The 19,630-nt window shown below is 40.7% G+C and overlaps 1 protein-coding gene across 1 annotated transcript in view; it reads right to left on the reverse strand.

Moving 5' to 3' along the window:
• LOC123751924 (uncharacterized) overlaps positions 1 to 18,546 on the reverse strand; it is a 61,852-nt gene extending 43,306 nt beyond the window's left edge. Inside the window, exons 1-5 of the mRNA XM_069324027.1 lie at positions 18,431 to 18,546; positions 16,733 to 16,917; positions 9,892 to 10,025; positions 4,512 to 4,637; positions 2,859 to 2,916 (exon numbers count right to left, since the gene is read on the reverse strand). Coding sequence (XP_069180128.1) covers positions 2,859 to 2,916; positions 4,512 to 4,637; positions 9,892 to 10,025; positions 16,733 to 16,787 — 373 coding nt within the window. The 5' untranslated portion in view covers positions 16,788 to 16,917; positions 18,431 to 18,546. The remainder of the gene's footprint in view (positions 1 to 2,858; positions 2,917 to 4,511; positions 4,638 to 9,891; positions 10,026 to 16,732; positions 16,918 to 18,430) is intronic.
• Positions 18,547 to 19,630: the final 1,084 nt, after the last annotated feature.

The following is a 19,630-nucleotide window of genomic DNA, read 5'->3' on the forward strand; positions in this document are numbered from 1 at the left end:
TTCTCAATGTCTCTAAGAATAACTTTTGATAACATGAATAGTATTTGATGTCTTTGTGCATATTCTCAATGTCTCTGAGAATAACTTTGATGCCATGAATAGTATTTTTAAAACTTTGTGAGTATTTTCAATGTCTCTGAGAATAACGTTTGATGCTAACTGCATATTGGAGAGTAAACCCAAAACAAGAAAATGGAAGGTAAAGTTGGGTGCTATAGTAGAATTGGTAAGACAGAGGATGTACACACACAAGGAATGTAATACGAGCAGAAAGATTTGATGGGAGCGTCGTTATGAAACAGAACAAATGTTTGATGTATTGATCTGCTTAAAGGAACTTAAATCGTTTAATAAGCTATTACCCCTTGCCTCTCCTACAAGGACTATTTTCAACTTTCATTGAAAATAAAGAACGCAGAGATCTACGTCTTATCAGGATGAAACATTAAACAATGTATGATGTATGGAAGGAATAAATAAGCTTTAGAATTGTGTGATCTATTAGGTATTGACTGTGTTTGTATCTGATTTCGCTAAGTGTGTAGAAAAAAATGACACTCCAGTAAAGAAATGTGTTAAGATTTTGTCAACAAACTACATGTGTGATGGCGGCTGGGGGCTCTCAGGTAATACCTTTGGTTCGGGTTGGAGACTAGCTGAAGGAGGCGGAAAAGGGCCCCATGCAACAGACAAAGATGGTGATTGTTTGTTTAAAGCAACTGTGTATGAAGTCGGTATCTGAGGTTTAAGAGGACAAAGACAAATTACGTGGAGGCGATAAAACTTTCTGAAAAAGGTTATGTTATGTCCTAAATAATGGAGAGCGAGATAAATATGGGACAGGAAAGGCATTCTCACTAATACAGTTTAGAGTGAAGGGCTTGTTTGGGGTTACGCTAGTCCGCACACATTAAATTCCTTAGTTTATACAAAGTAGCAGTGTAGAGAGGTAGCAGGCAGCGGTGTGTAGCAGCAAGATGGTTGACGTCGGCGGAGGGCGTGGGGGTAGGCAACGGGTAGGGGGGAGGGGGTAGTGCACTAGGGGTACCGCCTGGCATGTCTAACGACATGTGGCTGCCTCTGGCGGGCTAACCGATTGATAAGAGACAGCAACCAATTATCTCTGCAGGGGGTTTGCAAGAAACCAGTCAAGCATAAACATTTACTTCTTTAAATCACCAAGAAGAACTTAACGCCATTCCTCTTTCCTCCACGACATTGCTAAGGTCACCATCATGGAGGGTGGATGTGTCTATAGTGCTCCTTTGAACACCTCGTGATCTTCCCCATCAGGAGGCTGCTTATCCTCTTATCAAGGTGTTGACAATCTTCTATCTCAGTTCACGGGTGAACTGAGATAGGTCGGATATAACTCCATATAGGTCGGAGCTCTGAAGTCTCCCGCCATTTTTTACTTTATTTTATTTATTTATTTATTTATTTATTTATTTATTTATTTATTTATATACAAGATGGTACATTGGGTTTGTGAGAATACATAGAATGGTAATTTACAATCTTGTAAAGCCACTAGTGTGCGCAGCGTTTCGGGCAGGTCCTTAATCTAACAGATAATTTTAAATAGGTAAATTCTAGCGGAATTAATAAAATGATAACAGATACATTGCAAGAGAGAAAAAAATGAGATGAGAGAGATTAGTAGGTATATTAAAGCACATTGGTATATTAAAGCTCTGACTGATTACATTGACAGCTTGATTGGTAATTTAAAGGAAGATTAATAGGCACCATACAGCAAATTGACAGCACATATAGGAAGGCAGCAATGATCGCAATGATAAAGATGGTCAGACTGGGTACATAAAGATTGGGAGATTGGGTAGCAATAGATACAGAACAATTTTAAAGCAACAAAAAAGGTAGAAAACTATGATGATAAAATTAGGTTCTTTTTAGTTTTGTTTTTGAATGACGCAAAAGATGGACAGCTTTTCAATTCATTAGGGAAAGAGTTCCATAGACTGGGTCCCTTTATTTGCATAGAGTGTTTGCACAGATTAAGTTTGACTCTGGGGATATCAAAGATATTTATTTCTGATGTAGTGATAATGGGTCCTATTACATCTGTCCAGGGAGAGTTTCAGAGCAGGATTTGCATTTAAGAACAGGTTTTTGTAAATGTAGTTGACACAAGAGAATGTGTGGAGTGAGATTATGTTTATTATTTTTAGGGAGTTAAACGAGGGGGCTGAGTGTTGTCTGAAAGCAGAATTTGTTATTATTCTGATAGCAGATTTTTGCTGGGTGATGATGGACTTGAGGTGGTTTGCAGTGGTTGAACCCCATGCACAGATACCATAGTTGAGATAGGGATAGATTAGTGCATAATATAGAGAGATGAGAGCAGAGTTAGGTACATAATATCTGATTTTGGAGAGTATCCCAACTGTTTTAAAGACTTTCTTAGTTATGTGTTGTATGTGGGTACTGAAGTTGAGTCTCTTGTCAAGGAATAGGCCAAGAAACTTTCCATCATTTTACTACTAATGTTAACATTGTCTCTCTGAAGCTGAATTTCATTTGTTGATTTGATTCCAAATCACCAAATACACAAAATCACCAGTTCACAAAAGCAATTCAATTCACAAACACCAGTCACTAACAACAATCGTGGGGTTAGCATCCTGCGCCACAAACACCAGTCACTAACAACACTCGTGGGTTAGTATCCTGCGCCACAAACACCAGTCACTAACAACACTCATGGGTTAGTATCCTGCGCCACAAACACCAGTCACTAACAACACTCATGGGTTAGTATCCTGCACCACAAACATCAGTCACTAACAACACTCGTAGGTTAGTATCCTGCACCACAAACATCACTAACAACTTACTCATGTTCATCCCCTCTGGCAATTTCTTCGGCACGTTCAGCTTACCCGTTCTCACCATCTGTAGAGGTACAGGGTGTGTTAACCTTGTGCTGCACTGTGTGTGTGTGTGTGTGTGTGTGTGTGTGTGTGTGTGTGTGTGTGTGTGTGTGTGTGTGTGCGTGCTCACCTATTTAAGCTTGCGGGGGTTGAGCTTTGGCTGTTTGGTCCCGCCTCTCATCTGTCAATCATCTGGTGTACAGATGCTTGAGCCTACTGGGCTAAATCATATCTACATATGAAACTGTGTATGGAGTCAGTCTCCACCACATCACTGCCTAATGCATTCCATCTGTTGACTACTCTGACGCTGAAAAAGTTCTTTCTAATATCTCTGTGGCTCAATTGGGTATTCAGCTTCCACCTGTGTCCCCTTGTTCGTGTTCCACCCGTGCTAAAGAGTTTGTCTTCGTCCACCCTGCCAATTCCCCTGAGAATTCTGTAGGTGGTTATCATGTCTCTCCTTACTCTTCCGTCTTCCAGGGACTTGAGTTTCAGCTCCTTTAGCTTTTCCTCGTAGCTCATACCTCTCATACATGTGTGTGTGGGTGTGTGTTCACGCACTCGCGCGTGTGTTTGCGTGAATGGTGAGAATGAGTAGACATGGCGTATTATAAAATATTGAAGCAATGTGGTGGGAATGAATTCTGGTCTCTGGGCTCCAAGACACACTCACGGTGGAAGAACAGGCTAACGATCCCTACCACAGACACAACACCTTCAGTGTAATGAGAATATAATGCGTAGGATGAAGAGAATCTGGTGACATGTATAATGTAAATTGGATTAACTATGACCTCCAGCAAGGAGGTAAAAGCTATGTAATGTAAAAATGAACACAAGAAAATTCACAGAACGAAAGCTTAACTGAACAAAATTCTCACTAAATACAAAACCCACTGAATATAAATTTCACTGAATACAATACAAACAGTGAATAGAAACATCATTAAGGATATACACCTCACTGATTATGAACTTCACTAAATGAAAGCTCCACCACTGAATAAAAACTTCGCTGAATGAAAACCTCATTGGATATAATCATCACTGAGTATATCCAATTAATCATCACAGCCTGAGTATAATCATCACAACCTTTAATATAAATCTCATTGAGTGGAAACCTGACAAAGTAAAATCTCTGAATTAATCCTTTTTTAATATTTCAATGAATGAATACCTCACATAAACCTCTGACAAAATACCATAATGAAATATTTTCCGAATGGAAATTGTGTAAACTACGCTGATGGACTAATTAAGTTAATGTCTGCTTGAAAGTATATATAAATATACTAGTACTTAAATCCATGGAATAGGGATACTGTAATTTCGACATTTAGAAATTATTGAAAGTACACAAACTTAAGTTTTAAGTTTGATTAGGTATTTAATTAAACAATCATAGGAATTATAACTTGAATTTTGGCAGCATAATATTTATCACAAATCTTATACATATATTTTTAGATTTGTTGAAAATTAAATATTGTTTCATATGAATTTTGAATACTCGTTATAGATTTATGTAAACCTAAATTAACCAAAAAATTATAACCTTCATTAAAATAATCTCATTCTTAGAGGAACACAAGATACTGAGCCAACACTCACCTCACACATACGAGGATTTACTTGGGAGCGACAGTCTGACCTGGTACATGCATCAGCTATGCTCCAACAGTTGTAGCCACAGTATATACTTCCGTAGCCACACCCTGGGCTCGATCTCGTCCAGGTCTATAACACACAAACACAAGAGGTTATTATTATAACTCATCACAACAGCTGATAGTTGAGGGGAGCTGTTCAAGCAACTTAATTAATCCAAATCCCGGCAACCCATACCCAAGTACCCCAGTGTCCTTGATAGTGCATACCCAGGTATGCCAGTACCCTTGTTAATGCATACCGTTAATGCTTGTTAATGCTATCCAAACTCTCTTCTCCTTTCACCAGTCAGCCCGACAGATGTTGTGTCCATCATACACTCACTAAAAACCAAAGCTGGGAACATCAGTGAAATCCCATCCATTGTATACAAGAGCGCCTCCCATGCCCTTGCGCCACCTATAACTCTGCTGTTCAACAAATCCCTTGAGTGTCATACCTTCCCTGATATCCTTAAAAAAGCAAGAGTAACGCCAGTTCATAAAGGAGGTAATCCGTCAGACATAAACAACTACAGACCAATATCGAACCTACCCATACTTTCAAAAATATTTGAAAATTTATCTACAAACAGCTCTACTCCTATCTCGTAAAATTCGACATTCTTAGCCCCTGTCAGTTTGGCTTCCGCTCCCACAAGAGTACCAACGATGCAATTATTAGTCTCCTTGATATAATTTACTCAGCCCTTGACAAAAATGAGTTTCCAATTGGACTCTTCAGTGACCTGAGAAAGGCCTTTGATACTGTTAATCACGATTACCTCTTATGTAAACTCCATCATTATGGAATCCGAGGCCTTGCACTGGACTATATCCAATCCTATCTTAGTAATAGACACCAATGTGTAGCCATCAATAATATAACCTCTCCCATTCTACCAATAACCGTTGGAGTGCCACAGGGCAGCATTTTGGGACCTCTTCTATTTTTTATATACATCAATGATCTGCCTAATGTCTTTAACATTCTGAAACCTATTTTGTTTGCTGATGATTCTACCCTCATCTACTCCAACCCCAACCCACATACACTAAATAATGTTGTTAATAATGAACTAAAAAAAGGTCCACTTATGGATGTCAATCAACAAACAAACACTTAACTTAGAAAAGACCTACTACATCTTATTTGGAAGCAAATCTACAAATGCAATTCAGCTTCAGATAGACAATGTAAACATTAGCAATAAAAATGATAGAAAGTTTCTTGGCCTATTCCTAGACAAGAGACTCAACTTCAGTACCCACATACAACACATAACTAAGAAAGTCTCTAAAACCGTTGGAATACTCTCCAAAATCAGATATTATGTACCTAACTCTGCTCTCATCTCTCTATATTATGCACTAATCTATCCCTATCTCAACTATGGTATCTGTGCATGGGGTTCAACCACTGCAAACCACCTCAAGTCCATCATCACCCAGCAAAAATCTGCTATCAGAATAATATCAAATTCTGCTTTCAGACAACACTCAGCCCCCATGTTTAACTCCCTAAATATGCTGAACATAATCTCACTCCATAAATTCTCTTGTGTCAACTACATTTACAAAACCCTGTTCTTAAATGCAAATCCTGCTCTGAAACTCTTCCTGGACAGATGTAATAGGACCCATTATCACCACACCAGAAATAAATATCTTATTGATATCCCCAGAGTTAAACTTAATCTGTGTAAACACTCTATGCAAATAAAGGGACCCAGTTTATGGAACTCACTCCCTATTGAATTGAAAAGCTGTCCAACTTTTACATCATTCAAAATCAATTCTAAAATGTATCTAATTTCATCTTCATAGTTTTTCACCTTTTGCCTTAAAATTGCACTGTATCTATTTCTACCCAATCTCCCAACCGTTATGTTCCCAATTTGAACATCTTTACCATTGTGATCAGTGCTGTCTTCTTATATGTGCTGCTAATCTGCTGTATGGTGTTTATTATTGTTTAACATCTTTACCATTGTGTTCATTGCTGTCTTCTTATATGTGCTGCCAATCTGCTGTATGGTGTTTATTAATCTTGTTTATCTGTATCTATTGCTACCCAGTCTTCCAATCTTTATGCACCCAATCTGAGCATCTTTACCATTGTGATCATTGCTGTGTTATATGTGCTGTCAATCTGCTGAATGGTGTCTATTAGTCTTGTTTAAATTACCAATCAAGCTGTCAATGTAATCAATCAGAGCTTTAATATAACAATGTGCTTTAATATACTTACTAAGCTCTCTCATCTCATTTTTCTCTTGCAATGTATTTGTTATCATTTATCAATTCTGATAGAAATTACCTACTTAAAATTATCTGTTATATTAAGGACCTGCCCGAAACGCTGCGCGTACTAGTGGCTTTACAAGATTGTAATACTGTACTATTCAATGTATTCTCACAAACCCAATGTACCTTCTTGTATATATATAAATAAATAAATACCCAGGTATGCCGGTGCCCTTGTTAGTGTATACTCAGGTACGCCTGTGTCCTTGTTAGTGCATACCCAGGTATGCCAGTGTCCTTGTTAGTACATACCCAGGTATGCCAGTGTCCTTGTTAGTGCATACTCAGGTACGCCAGTGTCCTTGTTAGTGCATACCCAGGTATGCCGGTGCCCTTGTTAGTGTATACTGAGGTACGCCTGTGCTCTTGTTAGTGCATACCCCGGTATGCCAGTGTCCTTGTTAGTGCATACCCAGGTAAGCCAGTGCCCTTGTTACTGCATACCCAGGTATGCCAGTGCTCTTGTTACTGTGTACCCAGGAATGCCAGTCCTTTGGTTATTTCATACCCAAGTACGTCAGTGCTCTTGTTAATGCATACCCAGAGGCACTTCTCCTTGCTCTATTGTGAAGACCTCCTGTTAAACTCCTCACACACTTCTCTATCGTTGTTAGTGAATAAGTCTTGCCCGTTTCTCAATTGCTCGTCCCTTAGCTGCTTTTTCCTCATGCTGTGGCTATGAAGTAATTTGAGTTGGTTCTTTGCTTTGGCTCCAGTGTCATGTTAAACAGCTTTTCTGCTTCCATTTTGACTCTGAGGTTCTCATTCCTGACTCTCTGGTACCCCTTTCTCTTGTTCCTTTGTTCTTACGTTTAAGATTAATCCGTGGACTTGCCCTATGTCTTTTTTTGTTCTCCCTCTGGAAAGTGACAAATTTTCCATCTGCCTTCCAGCATTTATCATTGAAGATGTCCATCGTTTCCTATGTTGACTTCCTCACTGAGTTCTCTCTCCCATTATTAGGAGCTATTAGGAGGACGGGTTGTTTACCTAAAATCAAAACCTGTCGTACAAGAAAACGGGAGCAGCTCGCGACATTGACTTACTGTCCCATTTATATTCGAGGGTCCTCTGGTAGGTTAGGATAAGTCACTTTAGTACGACAGTTTCTAGACGTAGGGAACACTGGCGAGAACGGGCTGAACCTTCGTGGTAACCTCACATCCTCGTAACAATGTATTCTGGACAACTAGAGAGGTTGTTACGGTTTGCAGGTGGACGTCTGTCCTGTGATTACTTACAAGAGGCGTCTCCTCCCAAGTAACTGTATGTCGATCTGTATGGTTACTGAGACGTCCAGTGGGAGCTCCAGAAGAAAATTAATATATACTTTAACAAACTGAAAGATCTTCATGTAATGTGCTTCTAAAGTGAATGAATAAATTATTAAAATAAATCAGAAGTCCCAATGGCATTACTATAGGCATCTTTACATGAATGTTGTTTCAAAAAATAAATAAATCACAAATCCCTATGACATTTCTAAATTAATAATTACTTCAAACTTCACTAAAACAACAATACAATAAGTCATGAGATCAATAACAAATTCTGCCGAGATATTTACTTTAGTTTCTATCAATACAAAGTATTCTTAAAGCTTTCTGCGAGCGTGGTCGTCCCTAGTTAACTAAACACACAACCAGTCTTAAGACGCTCTGCCCGTCGCTGACTGACCCTGTCACACGTAATCTTCGGCAAGTTATATCGTGCTCTGGGCAATTCGTACTTGTTGTCGTGAAGTAATTTAGTAACCTCTTGCTCTGATCAAAACGTGTTTTAGATATGTTAGTAACCTCTTGCTCTGTCCAAGTCGTGTTTTAGATATGTTAGTAACCTTTTGCTCTGTCTAAGCTGTGTTTTAGATAATTTAGTAACCTTTTGCTCCTGGCAAGACGCGATTTAGCTACTTTAGTATCCTCTTGCTCTGGTCAAGTCACGATTTAGTTACTTTAGTAACTTCTTGCTTTGTCCAAGTCGTGTTTTAGATACGTTAGTAACCTTTTGCTTTGGCTAAGTCGTGTTTTAGATACTTCAGTAACCTCTTGCTCTGGCCAAGTCGATCGGACTTGAAGGGATAGAAATTTGAAAAACAACACAAGTGACACTACGGACATTCTTCTCTCCATATATCAGAAACGCTTGAAAATACATCTTATACGAACAAATTATGTTGCTTTTCTGTAGAGGTTCTTATGATGGGAATCTGTTATTCGCTGTTCATAACTTCACATTTGGAACTCGCCTTACCAGTGACTCTTACCTGTATTGGTGAAGCCCTTCACCTTGCTGCCCCTATCCACAGCGAATGCTGGTGTACCTGTGGCAGTGCATTGGTAACCTATACGGTCACAACGGTCTGATATATTGTAAATCACAGCGGAAGATTGTAGAACATGAAGATAATAATGATTCCATCAAGATAAGTCTCGCCGCTGCCCGCTCTCCGTCACGAAGAGAATCACACGCACTAATTTAGATCAGTTTCATGCTGCATATTTGAGGCAATTGTCATGAGACAGGAAAATAATTTATGTGAATTTTAAATGAAATGAATATCCAGTGAAAAGAGTACAGTGGCCAGAGAAGGACTTAGCTAGATAAACATTAAACGAAAAGGACAAGTTGAACAGATCACAAACCGCTCACACCACTGACTGACCAAGGTACAACTGTAATAGAAGCACTGACAAACAATAAATTTGGTTGTGACTCTCACAGTTGGACCAGAAACGTTGACAAACAATGCAGGGAGTTGTGGGCCTCACAGACGGAGCAGAAGCACTAACAAACAAGGAAGGGGGGTCACAGTACCTCACAGACGGAGCAGAAGCACTAACAAACAAGGATGGGAGGGGGAAGCCACAGTACCTCACAGATGGAGCAAAAGCACTAACAAACAAGGATGGGAGGGGGAAGCCACAGTACCTCACAGATGGAGCAAAAGCACTAACAAACAAGGATGGGAGGGGGAAGCCACAGTACCTCACAGATGGAGCAAAAGCACCGACAAACAAGGAAGAGGGGGGGCACAGTACCTCACAGACGTAGGGGTCCTCGTCGGAGCCGTCGTTACAATGTTTTCCGGAGTCACACACAGAGGTGATGGCGATGCACTGACTGTTCGTGTGACACTCGATCTGTGAACCAGAGCTGCACCTTGCCTCCGTTCCTGCCGGGAAAAAGAGAAGCATCCTTAAAGTATCCTTAGTACGATGCTTTAAATCATGTGTATTCTTACCTAGATGATTTTGTAGTGCTAACTCCAGCTCTCGTGTCTTGCTTCCCATACTTCAGTTGATAGGGAAACAGGTTCTGGAACTTTTTGGGATGTCATGTCTACATATAAAAATGTGAATGTGAATTTCCTCCTTTAACCCAAAAGCAATACCTTACATCCATTTGATTAATTTAAGTACTTGGGTTTCTTCCGTGTTCATCTTATGTAAAACAGCCTGTCTGTCTGACTTACATACTCTCCTTAATATCTTGTATGTCGCGATAATATCAGTCGTGTATCTTCACTCGTGCCTCTCAGCTCTGGGACAAATCTGGTGGCATAACTCTGGTCTTTCTATTGTATCTGACACAAAATGTTCTGTATGCTGGTGCCGTGAATTACACAACTGAAGGGGGAGGGGAGGCGAACATGGGTCTCCCCCCCCCATCCCCTCCCCGATCTCACTTCTCTTTACTTAATCCCTCTATTTACTTGACCCCCATCCAACCCTCTCCTCTCTTCTCTCTTTTGCTCTCTTCAAACATCCGCTCTGTTGCCAGCATATTCTTCTTTCTCTGGAATTATATTATAACGAAGCACTAAAACTGATAAATAGGTATACTTCATGAAAATCTCAGGGGTAAAGAGGGTCTAGATGCCGATATTAGTAAAGTGTTGTAGTGAGGCCGATCTCGACTTTCTTTTGGCACTCCTACTCCGCGGGCTTCATGTGGGCAAGTTGGGTAAGGCTTCTGGCCTCCAACCTCGGACAAACTGGGTCTCTCTCTCTCTCTCTCTCTCTCTCTCCCTCTCCCTCTCTCTCTCTCTCTCCCTCTCCCTCTCTCTCTCTCTCTCCCTCTCCCTCTCTCTCTCTCCCTCTCCCTCTCTCTCTCTCTCTCCCTCTCCCTCTCTCTCTCTCTCTCCCTCTCCCTCTCTCTCTCTCCCTCTCCCTCTCTCTCTCTCTCTCCCTCTCCCTCTCTCTCTCTCTCTCCCTCTCCCTCTCTCTCTCTCCCTCTCCCTCTCTCTCTCTCCCTCTCCCTCTCTCTCTCTCTCTCCCTCTCCCTCTCTCTCTCTCTCTCCCTCTCCCTCTCTCTCTCTCTCTCTCTCTCCCTCTCTCTCTCTCTCTCTCTCTCTCTCTCTCTCTCTCTCTCTCTCTCTCTCTCTCTCTCTCTCTCTCTCTCTCTCTCTCTCTCTCTCTCTCTCTCTCTCTCTCTCTCTCTCTCTCTCTCTCTCTCTCTCTCTCTCTCTCTCTCTCTCTCTCTCTCTCTCTCTCTCTCTCTCTCTCTCTCTCTCTCTCTCTCTCTCTCTCTCTCTCTCTCTCTCCTCTCTCTCTCTCTCTCTCTCTCTCTCTCTCTCTCTCTCTCTCTCCTCTCTCTCTCTCTCTCTCTCTCCCTCTCTCTCTCTCTCTCTCTCTCTCTCTCTCTCTCTCTCTCTCTCTCTCTCTCTCTCTCTCTCTCTCTCTCTCTCTCTCTCTCTCTCTCTCTCTCTCTCTCTCTCTCTCTCTCTCTCTCTCTCTCTCTCTCTCTCTCTCTCTCTCTCTCTCTCTCTCTCTCTCTCTCTCTCTCTCTCTCTCTCTCTCTCTCTCTCTCTCTCTCTCTCTCTCTCTCTCTCTCTCTCTCTCTCTCTCTCTCTCTCTCTCTCTCTCTCTCTCTCTCTCTCTCTCTCTCTCTCTCCTCTCTCTCTCTCTCTCTCTCTCTCTCTCTCTCTCTCTCTCTCTCTCTCTCTCTCTCTCTCTCTCTCTCTCTCTCTCTCTCCCTCTCTCTCTCTCTCTCTCTCTCTCTCTCTCTCTCTCTCTCTCTCTCTCTCTCTCTCTCTCTCTCTCTCTCTCTCTCTCTCTCTCTCTCTCTCTCTCTCTCTCTCTCTCTCTCTCTCTCTCTCTCTCTCTCTCTCTCTCTCTCCTCTTTCCTCTCCTCCCATCTTCCCCGTTGGTCACGCCTATGGAAAGCTGCTGGTAACATTTCGCAGCACACTGATGATTTTTGCTTCGGCTATGACTCCGTATTCTATTGCCGAGGTCCTTCATGGTACACCGTAACACCTTGCCCTGTTGCCCTTGCTCTCTCCTATTTCTGCGTTAGTTTGGGAGACAATAATGAACTGCGGACGACCTCTGGGGTACTATGGGATATTATGAAGAACTAAGGGATACTTTGGGATATTATGAAGAAAAAAAACTTTGAGATATTATGAAGAACTAAGAGATACCTTGGGATATAATGAAGAACTAAGGGGTACTTTGGGATATAATGAAGAACTATGGGGTACTTTGGAATATTATGAAGATTGAAGAGATACTTCGGGATATTATGAAGAACTAAAGGGTACTTTTGGATGTTATGAAGAACTAAGGGGCTACTTTGGGATATTATGAAGAATTAAGGGATACTTTGGGATATTATGAAGAATTAAGGAGTGCTTTGGGATTTTATGAAGAACTAAGGGCTACTTTGGGATATTAAGAAGAAGTATGAGGTACTCTGGGATACTATGAAGAACTAAGGGGGAACTTTGGGATATTATGAAGAACTAAGGGGGAACTTTGGGATACTATGAACTAAGGGGAACTTTGGGATATTATGAAGAACTACGGGGAACTTTGGGATATTATGAAGAACTAAGGGGTACTTTGAGATATTATGAGGAACTAAGAGTTACTCTGGGATATTATGAAAAAATAAGGGGTACTCTGGGATATTATGAAAAAATAAGGGGTACTCTGGGATATTATGAAGACTTAAGGGGTATGTTTGGAATATTATGAAGAACTATGTGGTACTTTGGGTTACCTTGGTGATCTAAAGGTTAATTTGGAATAATATAGTGAACTACTGGGAACCTTAGTTCCATGTGATAACCGAAAATGCTTTAGGATACTAGGATAGACTGCTGGGTGTTTGGGAGACGTTAATAAAATAGGTGGTATTTTGAGATTGGTGATCAAGTGGGTGTTCTGTAATATGAATATTTACGAAGTACTTGAAATACTATGAATATCTACTAGGCACCTTGGAATACTATGAATATCTACTAGACACTTTGGAATACTATGAATATCTACTAGACACTTTGGAATACTATGAATATTTACTAGGCACTAAGGAATACCATGAATATTTACTAGGCACCTTCGAATGCTATGAATATTTACTAGGCACCTTGGAATGCTATAATGAGCTATGGAGTACTATGGGAAATTATGATAAACTTATGTGTACTATGGTAGACTATGATAGACAATGTTGGCTTAAAGGTACTGTAGTAGCCTATGATGAACTAAGAGGTACTATGGTAGACTATGATGGACTAAGAGGTACTATGGTAGACTATGATGGTCTAAGAGGTACTATGGTAGACTATGATGGTCTAAGAGGTACTATGGTAGACTATGATGGTCTAAGAGGTACTATGGTAGACTATGATGGACTAAGAGGTACTATGATAGACTATGATGGTCTAAGAGGTACTATGGTAGACTATGATGGTCTAAGAGGTACTATGGTAGACTATGATGGACTAAGAGGTACTATGGTAGACTATGATGGACTAAGAGGTATTATGGTAGACTATGATGGTCTAAGAGGTACTATGGTAGACTATGATGAACTAAGAGGTGCTATGGTAGACTATGATGAACTAAGAGGTGCTATGGTAGACTATGATGGACTAAGAGGTACTATGGTAGACTATGATGGTCTAAGAGGTACTATGGTAGACTATGATGGTCTAAGAGGTACTATGGTAGACTATGATGGACTAAGAGGTACTATGGTAGACTATGATGGTCTAAGAGGTACTGTAGTAGCCTATGATGAACTAAGAGGTACTATGGTAGACTATGATGGACTAAGAGGTTCTATGGTAGACTATGATGGTCTAAGAGGTAGTATGGAACACATTGATGAACTACCAGGAAATGTTATATCCTATGATTAACTTAAATGTATTTGGGATACTATGATAAACTAAGGGATACTTTATGATACTATGATGAACAACATGGTACTTTTGGCTGGGAATACCTGGAAGTACTTTAAACAATTGCCTGCTAATGTAGCCCTCTGATCATCATCGGCTCAAAATGTACCATGTAGCTCAGTTTCGCAATGTATCCCATAGATATCATGCTATCCTCACGTACCCCTTAGATCATCATAGTACCCCAAAGTTAATTTTAGTTTACCATTGTCCTCCAAAGTACTCCGTAGTTCATCATGGTACCCAAAGGTACCATTTGTTCATGATAGTATTCAAAGAAATCCAGTAATTCACTATAGTATCCCAAAGTACACCATAATTCATCAGTATCTAAAGTAGTTCATCACTGTATCTAAAATTACATTTTAGAGAATCAGAGTCCAAGTACCCAGTACGCCTGACAGTATTCCCCCAAAACAACTTAGTTCATTATAGTATCCCAAAGTACACTGTTATTCACCATAGTATCCCAAAGTACATTGTAATTCATTATAATATCGTAAAGTGCTCCTTTCTTCACCATAATATCCAAAAGTACTCCTTCAAACTATCCCAGTAACCTTTGTTCATCAAAGTCGTTCAAAGTGTCCCGTATTGGATCATGGTATCCCAAAGTACATCTTACTATGATGAACTATGGATACTTTGGGATACTATAGTAAACAAATGGTACTTTGGGAGATAATATTGAACTATGGGGTATCTCAGGCTACTGTGATCAAATATTAAATACTTTGGTAGACTATGATAAACTAAAATGTGTTTGGGGTACTGTGATGAACTAAGGGATACGATATTGAAATAATTGGTACTTTGGAAAACTATAGTAAACTTAGAGGGGTCCATTTGTGAAATTATGATAAACTAAAGGGTAATTCTTGCCGACCAAGATGAACTTGGGGTACTTTAGAATACTATGGTAAACTGAAGGGTATTATAAGAGATTATAATGAATTCAGGGATTTTTTGTGAGCTTATAATGAACTAAGGTATACCTTGGGAGACTGTGATGTAGTATGGGGTGGATTAGGAGACTATGATGAAACATGGAATACTTTGGGATACATTGATTAAGAACAGAGTACTTTGGGAGACTGCGAAGAATTAAAGGGTACTTTTGGGTACTATGATGAACTCTTGGGTGCCTGGGGAGACTAAGATGAACTACGGTGTGTTTTGGAATACTATGATGAACAAAGTGGTACTTTTGGGTATAAGGATAAAATGAATGTAATCTGTGAGATTAAATATTTACAACGTGCTTTGGGATGCTGCGATGAACTAAGGGGTACATTAAGATGTTGTGATGAACTTAGGAGTACATTAAGATGTTGTGATGAACTTAGGAGTACATTAAGATGTTGTGATGAACTTAGGAGTACATTAAGATGTTGTGATGAACTTAGGAGTACATTAAGATGTTGTGATGAACTTAGCAGTACATTAAGATGTTGTGATGAACTTAGGAGTACATTAAGATGTTGTGATGAACTTAGGAGTACATTAAGATGTTGTGATGAACTTAGGAGTACATTAAGATGTTGTGATGAACTTAGGAGTACATTAAAATGTTGTGATGAACTTAGGAGTACATTAAAATGTTGTGATGAACTAAATGGTATTTTGAGATACTGTGATGAACTAAGGAGCACTTTGAGATATTCTGATAACTATAAAAGACTATGATGAACTTAGAAGTATTCTAAGAGACTATGATGAACAATGGAGCACGGTTTTTATTATTTACATATACAAGAGTTCTTACTTTCTTGAACAGCCACTAGCACGCGTAGCGTTCTTAAACTAAATCCTTAATCCTAATTTTTCACACACACACATACATCTCCAGGACGCAGCTGTCCAACTCCCAGGTACCTATGTACGGCTAGGTGAACACGGGCATCAGGGAAAAAGAAACTTTTGTTATTTGTTTCCGCCTCCGCCGGGGATCAAACCCGGACCCTTAAGTCTAAGAGCCCCGAGCGCTGTCCACTCAGCCGTCAGGCCCCATCATATTGGTTGAACTACAAGGAACTTCTGAATAAAAGGATGAAATACTAATAACAGGATGGATGATTCAACTCGAAGACAAAATGAGAGTATCAAAACATGGATATACCAACGAGCTGTACAACAGAGAATATATAAGTAGAACAACATCGCCGGCATATGTGACGCTAATATGATTTGTTTCACCACCTACAAGAGACCACCATTAGAGAATGCAACTCTAGTATTGAGTTGTTGCTAAAAAACGTATAAAACTTCAGTTTGACCCTCAGGTAAAACTGGGCAAGTATAACGGAAGGTCACAAGAGCTACAGCTTGACCCTCAGGAACAACTGGGCGAGTAAGAATCAACACATTAAGCCTCACATTAACAAATGTAAACAAACTTAAACTAACAATTGATAAAACACTAAAGTCTTACGAGTATACTACCCTATTACAAATCCATAATAGTATACAACCAATTACAAAGCCTTAAGTGTTTACTACCAATTACAAAGCCTTAAGAGTATAGTACAATTATAAAGCATTAGGAATATGCAACCCCATTACAAAGCCTTAAGAGTATACTACCCAATTACAAAGCCTTTAGGGAATACTACCTCATTACAAAGCCTTAAGAGTATACTACCCCATTAAACACTGAGAGAAGGGAAACAATGCAGGTAACTTGCCTGCCAGGAACATGGCCGTAAGCCCCAGCAGTGAGAGAAGTCCCACGTGAACCATGACTGCGTCGTCTGCTGCTGTGGGAGGTCACTGCTGCTGTGGGAGGTCACTGCTGCTGTGGGAGGTCACTTCTGCTGTGAGAGGAAAAGGTCAGCACTGCTGCTGTGGTGGGAGGCAGAGGTCACTGTTGCTGTGGATGGAAGAGGTCGCTGTATTTTATTATTGCTAAACACTAAATATATGTACAAAATCTTGCACACGCCCTAATAAAATTAATGAAATTAAAAGCTGTCACAAGACAGTATGGTATACGCGCACGTACATCAGAGACAATGTCCCAGCGCGAGGGGGACACTTTACACAACAACGCTCAACAGCTCAGTACAAGGTCGTCCCTCGGACTGTACTTAAGGTAAGGCTCACTTAACTACGTTATGGTGATGAGCACAAAGATCACTATGATGGGTGGATGGTGATGAAGCACCAAGATCACTATGATGGGTGGGTGGTGATGAAGCACCATGATCACTATGATGGGTGGATGGTGATGAAGCACCAAGATCACTATGATGGGTGGATGGTGATGAAGCACCAAGATCACTATGATGGGTGGATGGTGATGAAGCACCAACATCACTATGATGGGTGGGTGGTGATGAAGCACCATGATCACTATGATGGGTGGATGGTGATGAAGCACCAAGATCACTATGATGGGTGGATGGTGATGAAGCACCAACATCACTATGATGGGTGGGTGGTGATGAAGCACCATGATCACTATGATGGGTGGATGGTGATGAAGCACCAAGATCACTATGATGGGTGGATGGTGATGAAGCACCAACATCACTATGATGGGTGGGTGGTGATGAAGCACCATGATCACTATGATGGGTGGATGGTGATGAAGCACCAAGATCACTATGATGGGTGGATGGTGATGAAGCACCAAGATCACTATGATGGGTGGATGGTGATGAAGCACCAACATCACTATGATGGGTGGGTGGTGATGAAGCACCATGATCACTATGATGGGTGGATGGTGATAAAGCACCAAGATCACTATGATGGGTGGGTGGTGATGAAGCACCATGATCACTATGATGGGTGGATGGTGATGAAGCACCAAGATCACTATGATGGGTGGGTGGTGATGAAGCACCATGATCACTATGATGGGTGGATGGTGATGAAGCACCAAGATCACTATGATGGGTGGGTGGTGATGAGCACAAAGATCACTATGATGGGTGGGTGGTGATGAAGCACCAAGATCACTATGATGGGTGGATGGTGATGAAGCACCAAGATCACTATGATGGGTGGATGGTGATGAGCACCATGATCACTATGATGGGTGGATGGGGATGAGCACCATGATCACTATGATGGGTGGATGGTGATGAAGCACCAAGATCACTATGATGGGTGGATGGTGATGAAGCACCAAGATCACTATGATGGATGGATGATGATGAAGCACCAACATCACTATGATGGGTGGATGGTGATGAAGCACCAACATCACTATGATGGGTGGATGGTGATGAAGCACCAAGATCACAATGATGGGTGGATGGTGATGAGCAGCAAGATCACAATGATGGGTGGATGGTGATAAAGCACCCAGACAACTATGATGAGTAGATGATGACTTAGCACCAAAACAAAGTGTATTCACCGATCCCCCAACAAACCTGGTGTGGGTATTGTTGTCTGGGGCGCTGGGTGCTGACTGTGATGCGGTGCCCTGGCGTGTGTGTGGCGTGGTGCCCCGTCGGCGTGTGGGGCGTGGTGCCCCGTCAACGGGTGGAGTAGGGCTCTGCTAGCTGTGATTACCCCAACAGCCACGCCCACGCTGCCTCCAAACCCCGCCCTTTCCCATCTTCAACTTCACTGATTGGTTGAAGCTGCCTTCAGCATTAGGCTATTGTGCAACACTTACTCATCCTGTGAACCCTAGCGATAAAGGAATACAGTTATCCCCAAATAAATATTTATCGAGGACGTTCTCAAGTGAGAAAGTGCTAAAAATAGACTTCTTGAAGTTTGTCCCAATTTTAACATAAATTCCAATGATGACTTATGTTTCCCGACCTATATCTTGAACACCTCTCAAATGATTTGTAACTAATTATGTTTGAAAATATTGTTGAGAAGTGCATTTTCGCTTCCTGTGTTCGAAGCGAAAGTCTCAAAAATATTTCACTCCCGAAGAATTTGAATTAAAATCTGTGCAGGCTTCGTCTTGAGGCAAAAAGCACTGCCTTAAGCCAAACTTATACTCTAGCTCTTCCTCTCTCAAACCATATACACTGATGGTTCCGTTCACCCACAACGATGATGCTGGAACTGCAGTTGTCTTGACAACTGCAGATCCTTAATTGCACTCAACTATTTAAGGCAAAATTGTAACATGCTTGTGTCTAAATATGAAAATAGATACAATAATTATTTAAATGATGGTGTCAACAAAACTTTATAGAGCTAAAACTCTATAAAGATAAATAAAGATCCTGGCCCTATAGAGCTATTTATCATTATACAGCCATGCAAAAAGTCACATATCAATGTATTATTCAATAAAACTAACAAACTCCTAGATGTTGCTACTTCTCGGTTTTGGCTCAGTTATAAGTAGACGTGGACGTTTACACCATCTGCAGATGGAGATTTTACCTAATGTAAACTAGATACAGCAATAGCTGGAGACTCGACATCAGCGAGGCATTACACATAAAAGAGTCAACACCAGCAATCAACAGCCGATTAATGCACAACTATATTCTACCCACTTCAAGACCCCGAACCAACATAGAAGCAGCAAGAGAAAGTATGGGCCAATAAGCCTTCTGCAGTTGCTTCCATTCTTATGTTTTCACACCCATTGATTTGTG

The sequence above is a fragment of the Procambarus clarkii genome, chromosome 2 (assembly GCF_040958095.1).
Source record: "Procambarus clarkii isolate CNS0578487 chromosome 2, FALCON_Pclarkii_2.0, whole genome shotgun sequence".
Lineage (NCBI taxonomy): Eukaryota > Metazoa > Arthropoda > Malacostraca > Decapoda > Cambaridae > Procambarus > Procambarus clarkii.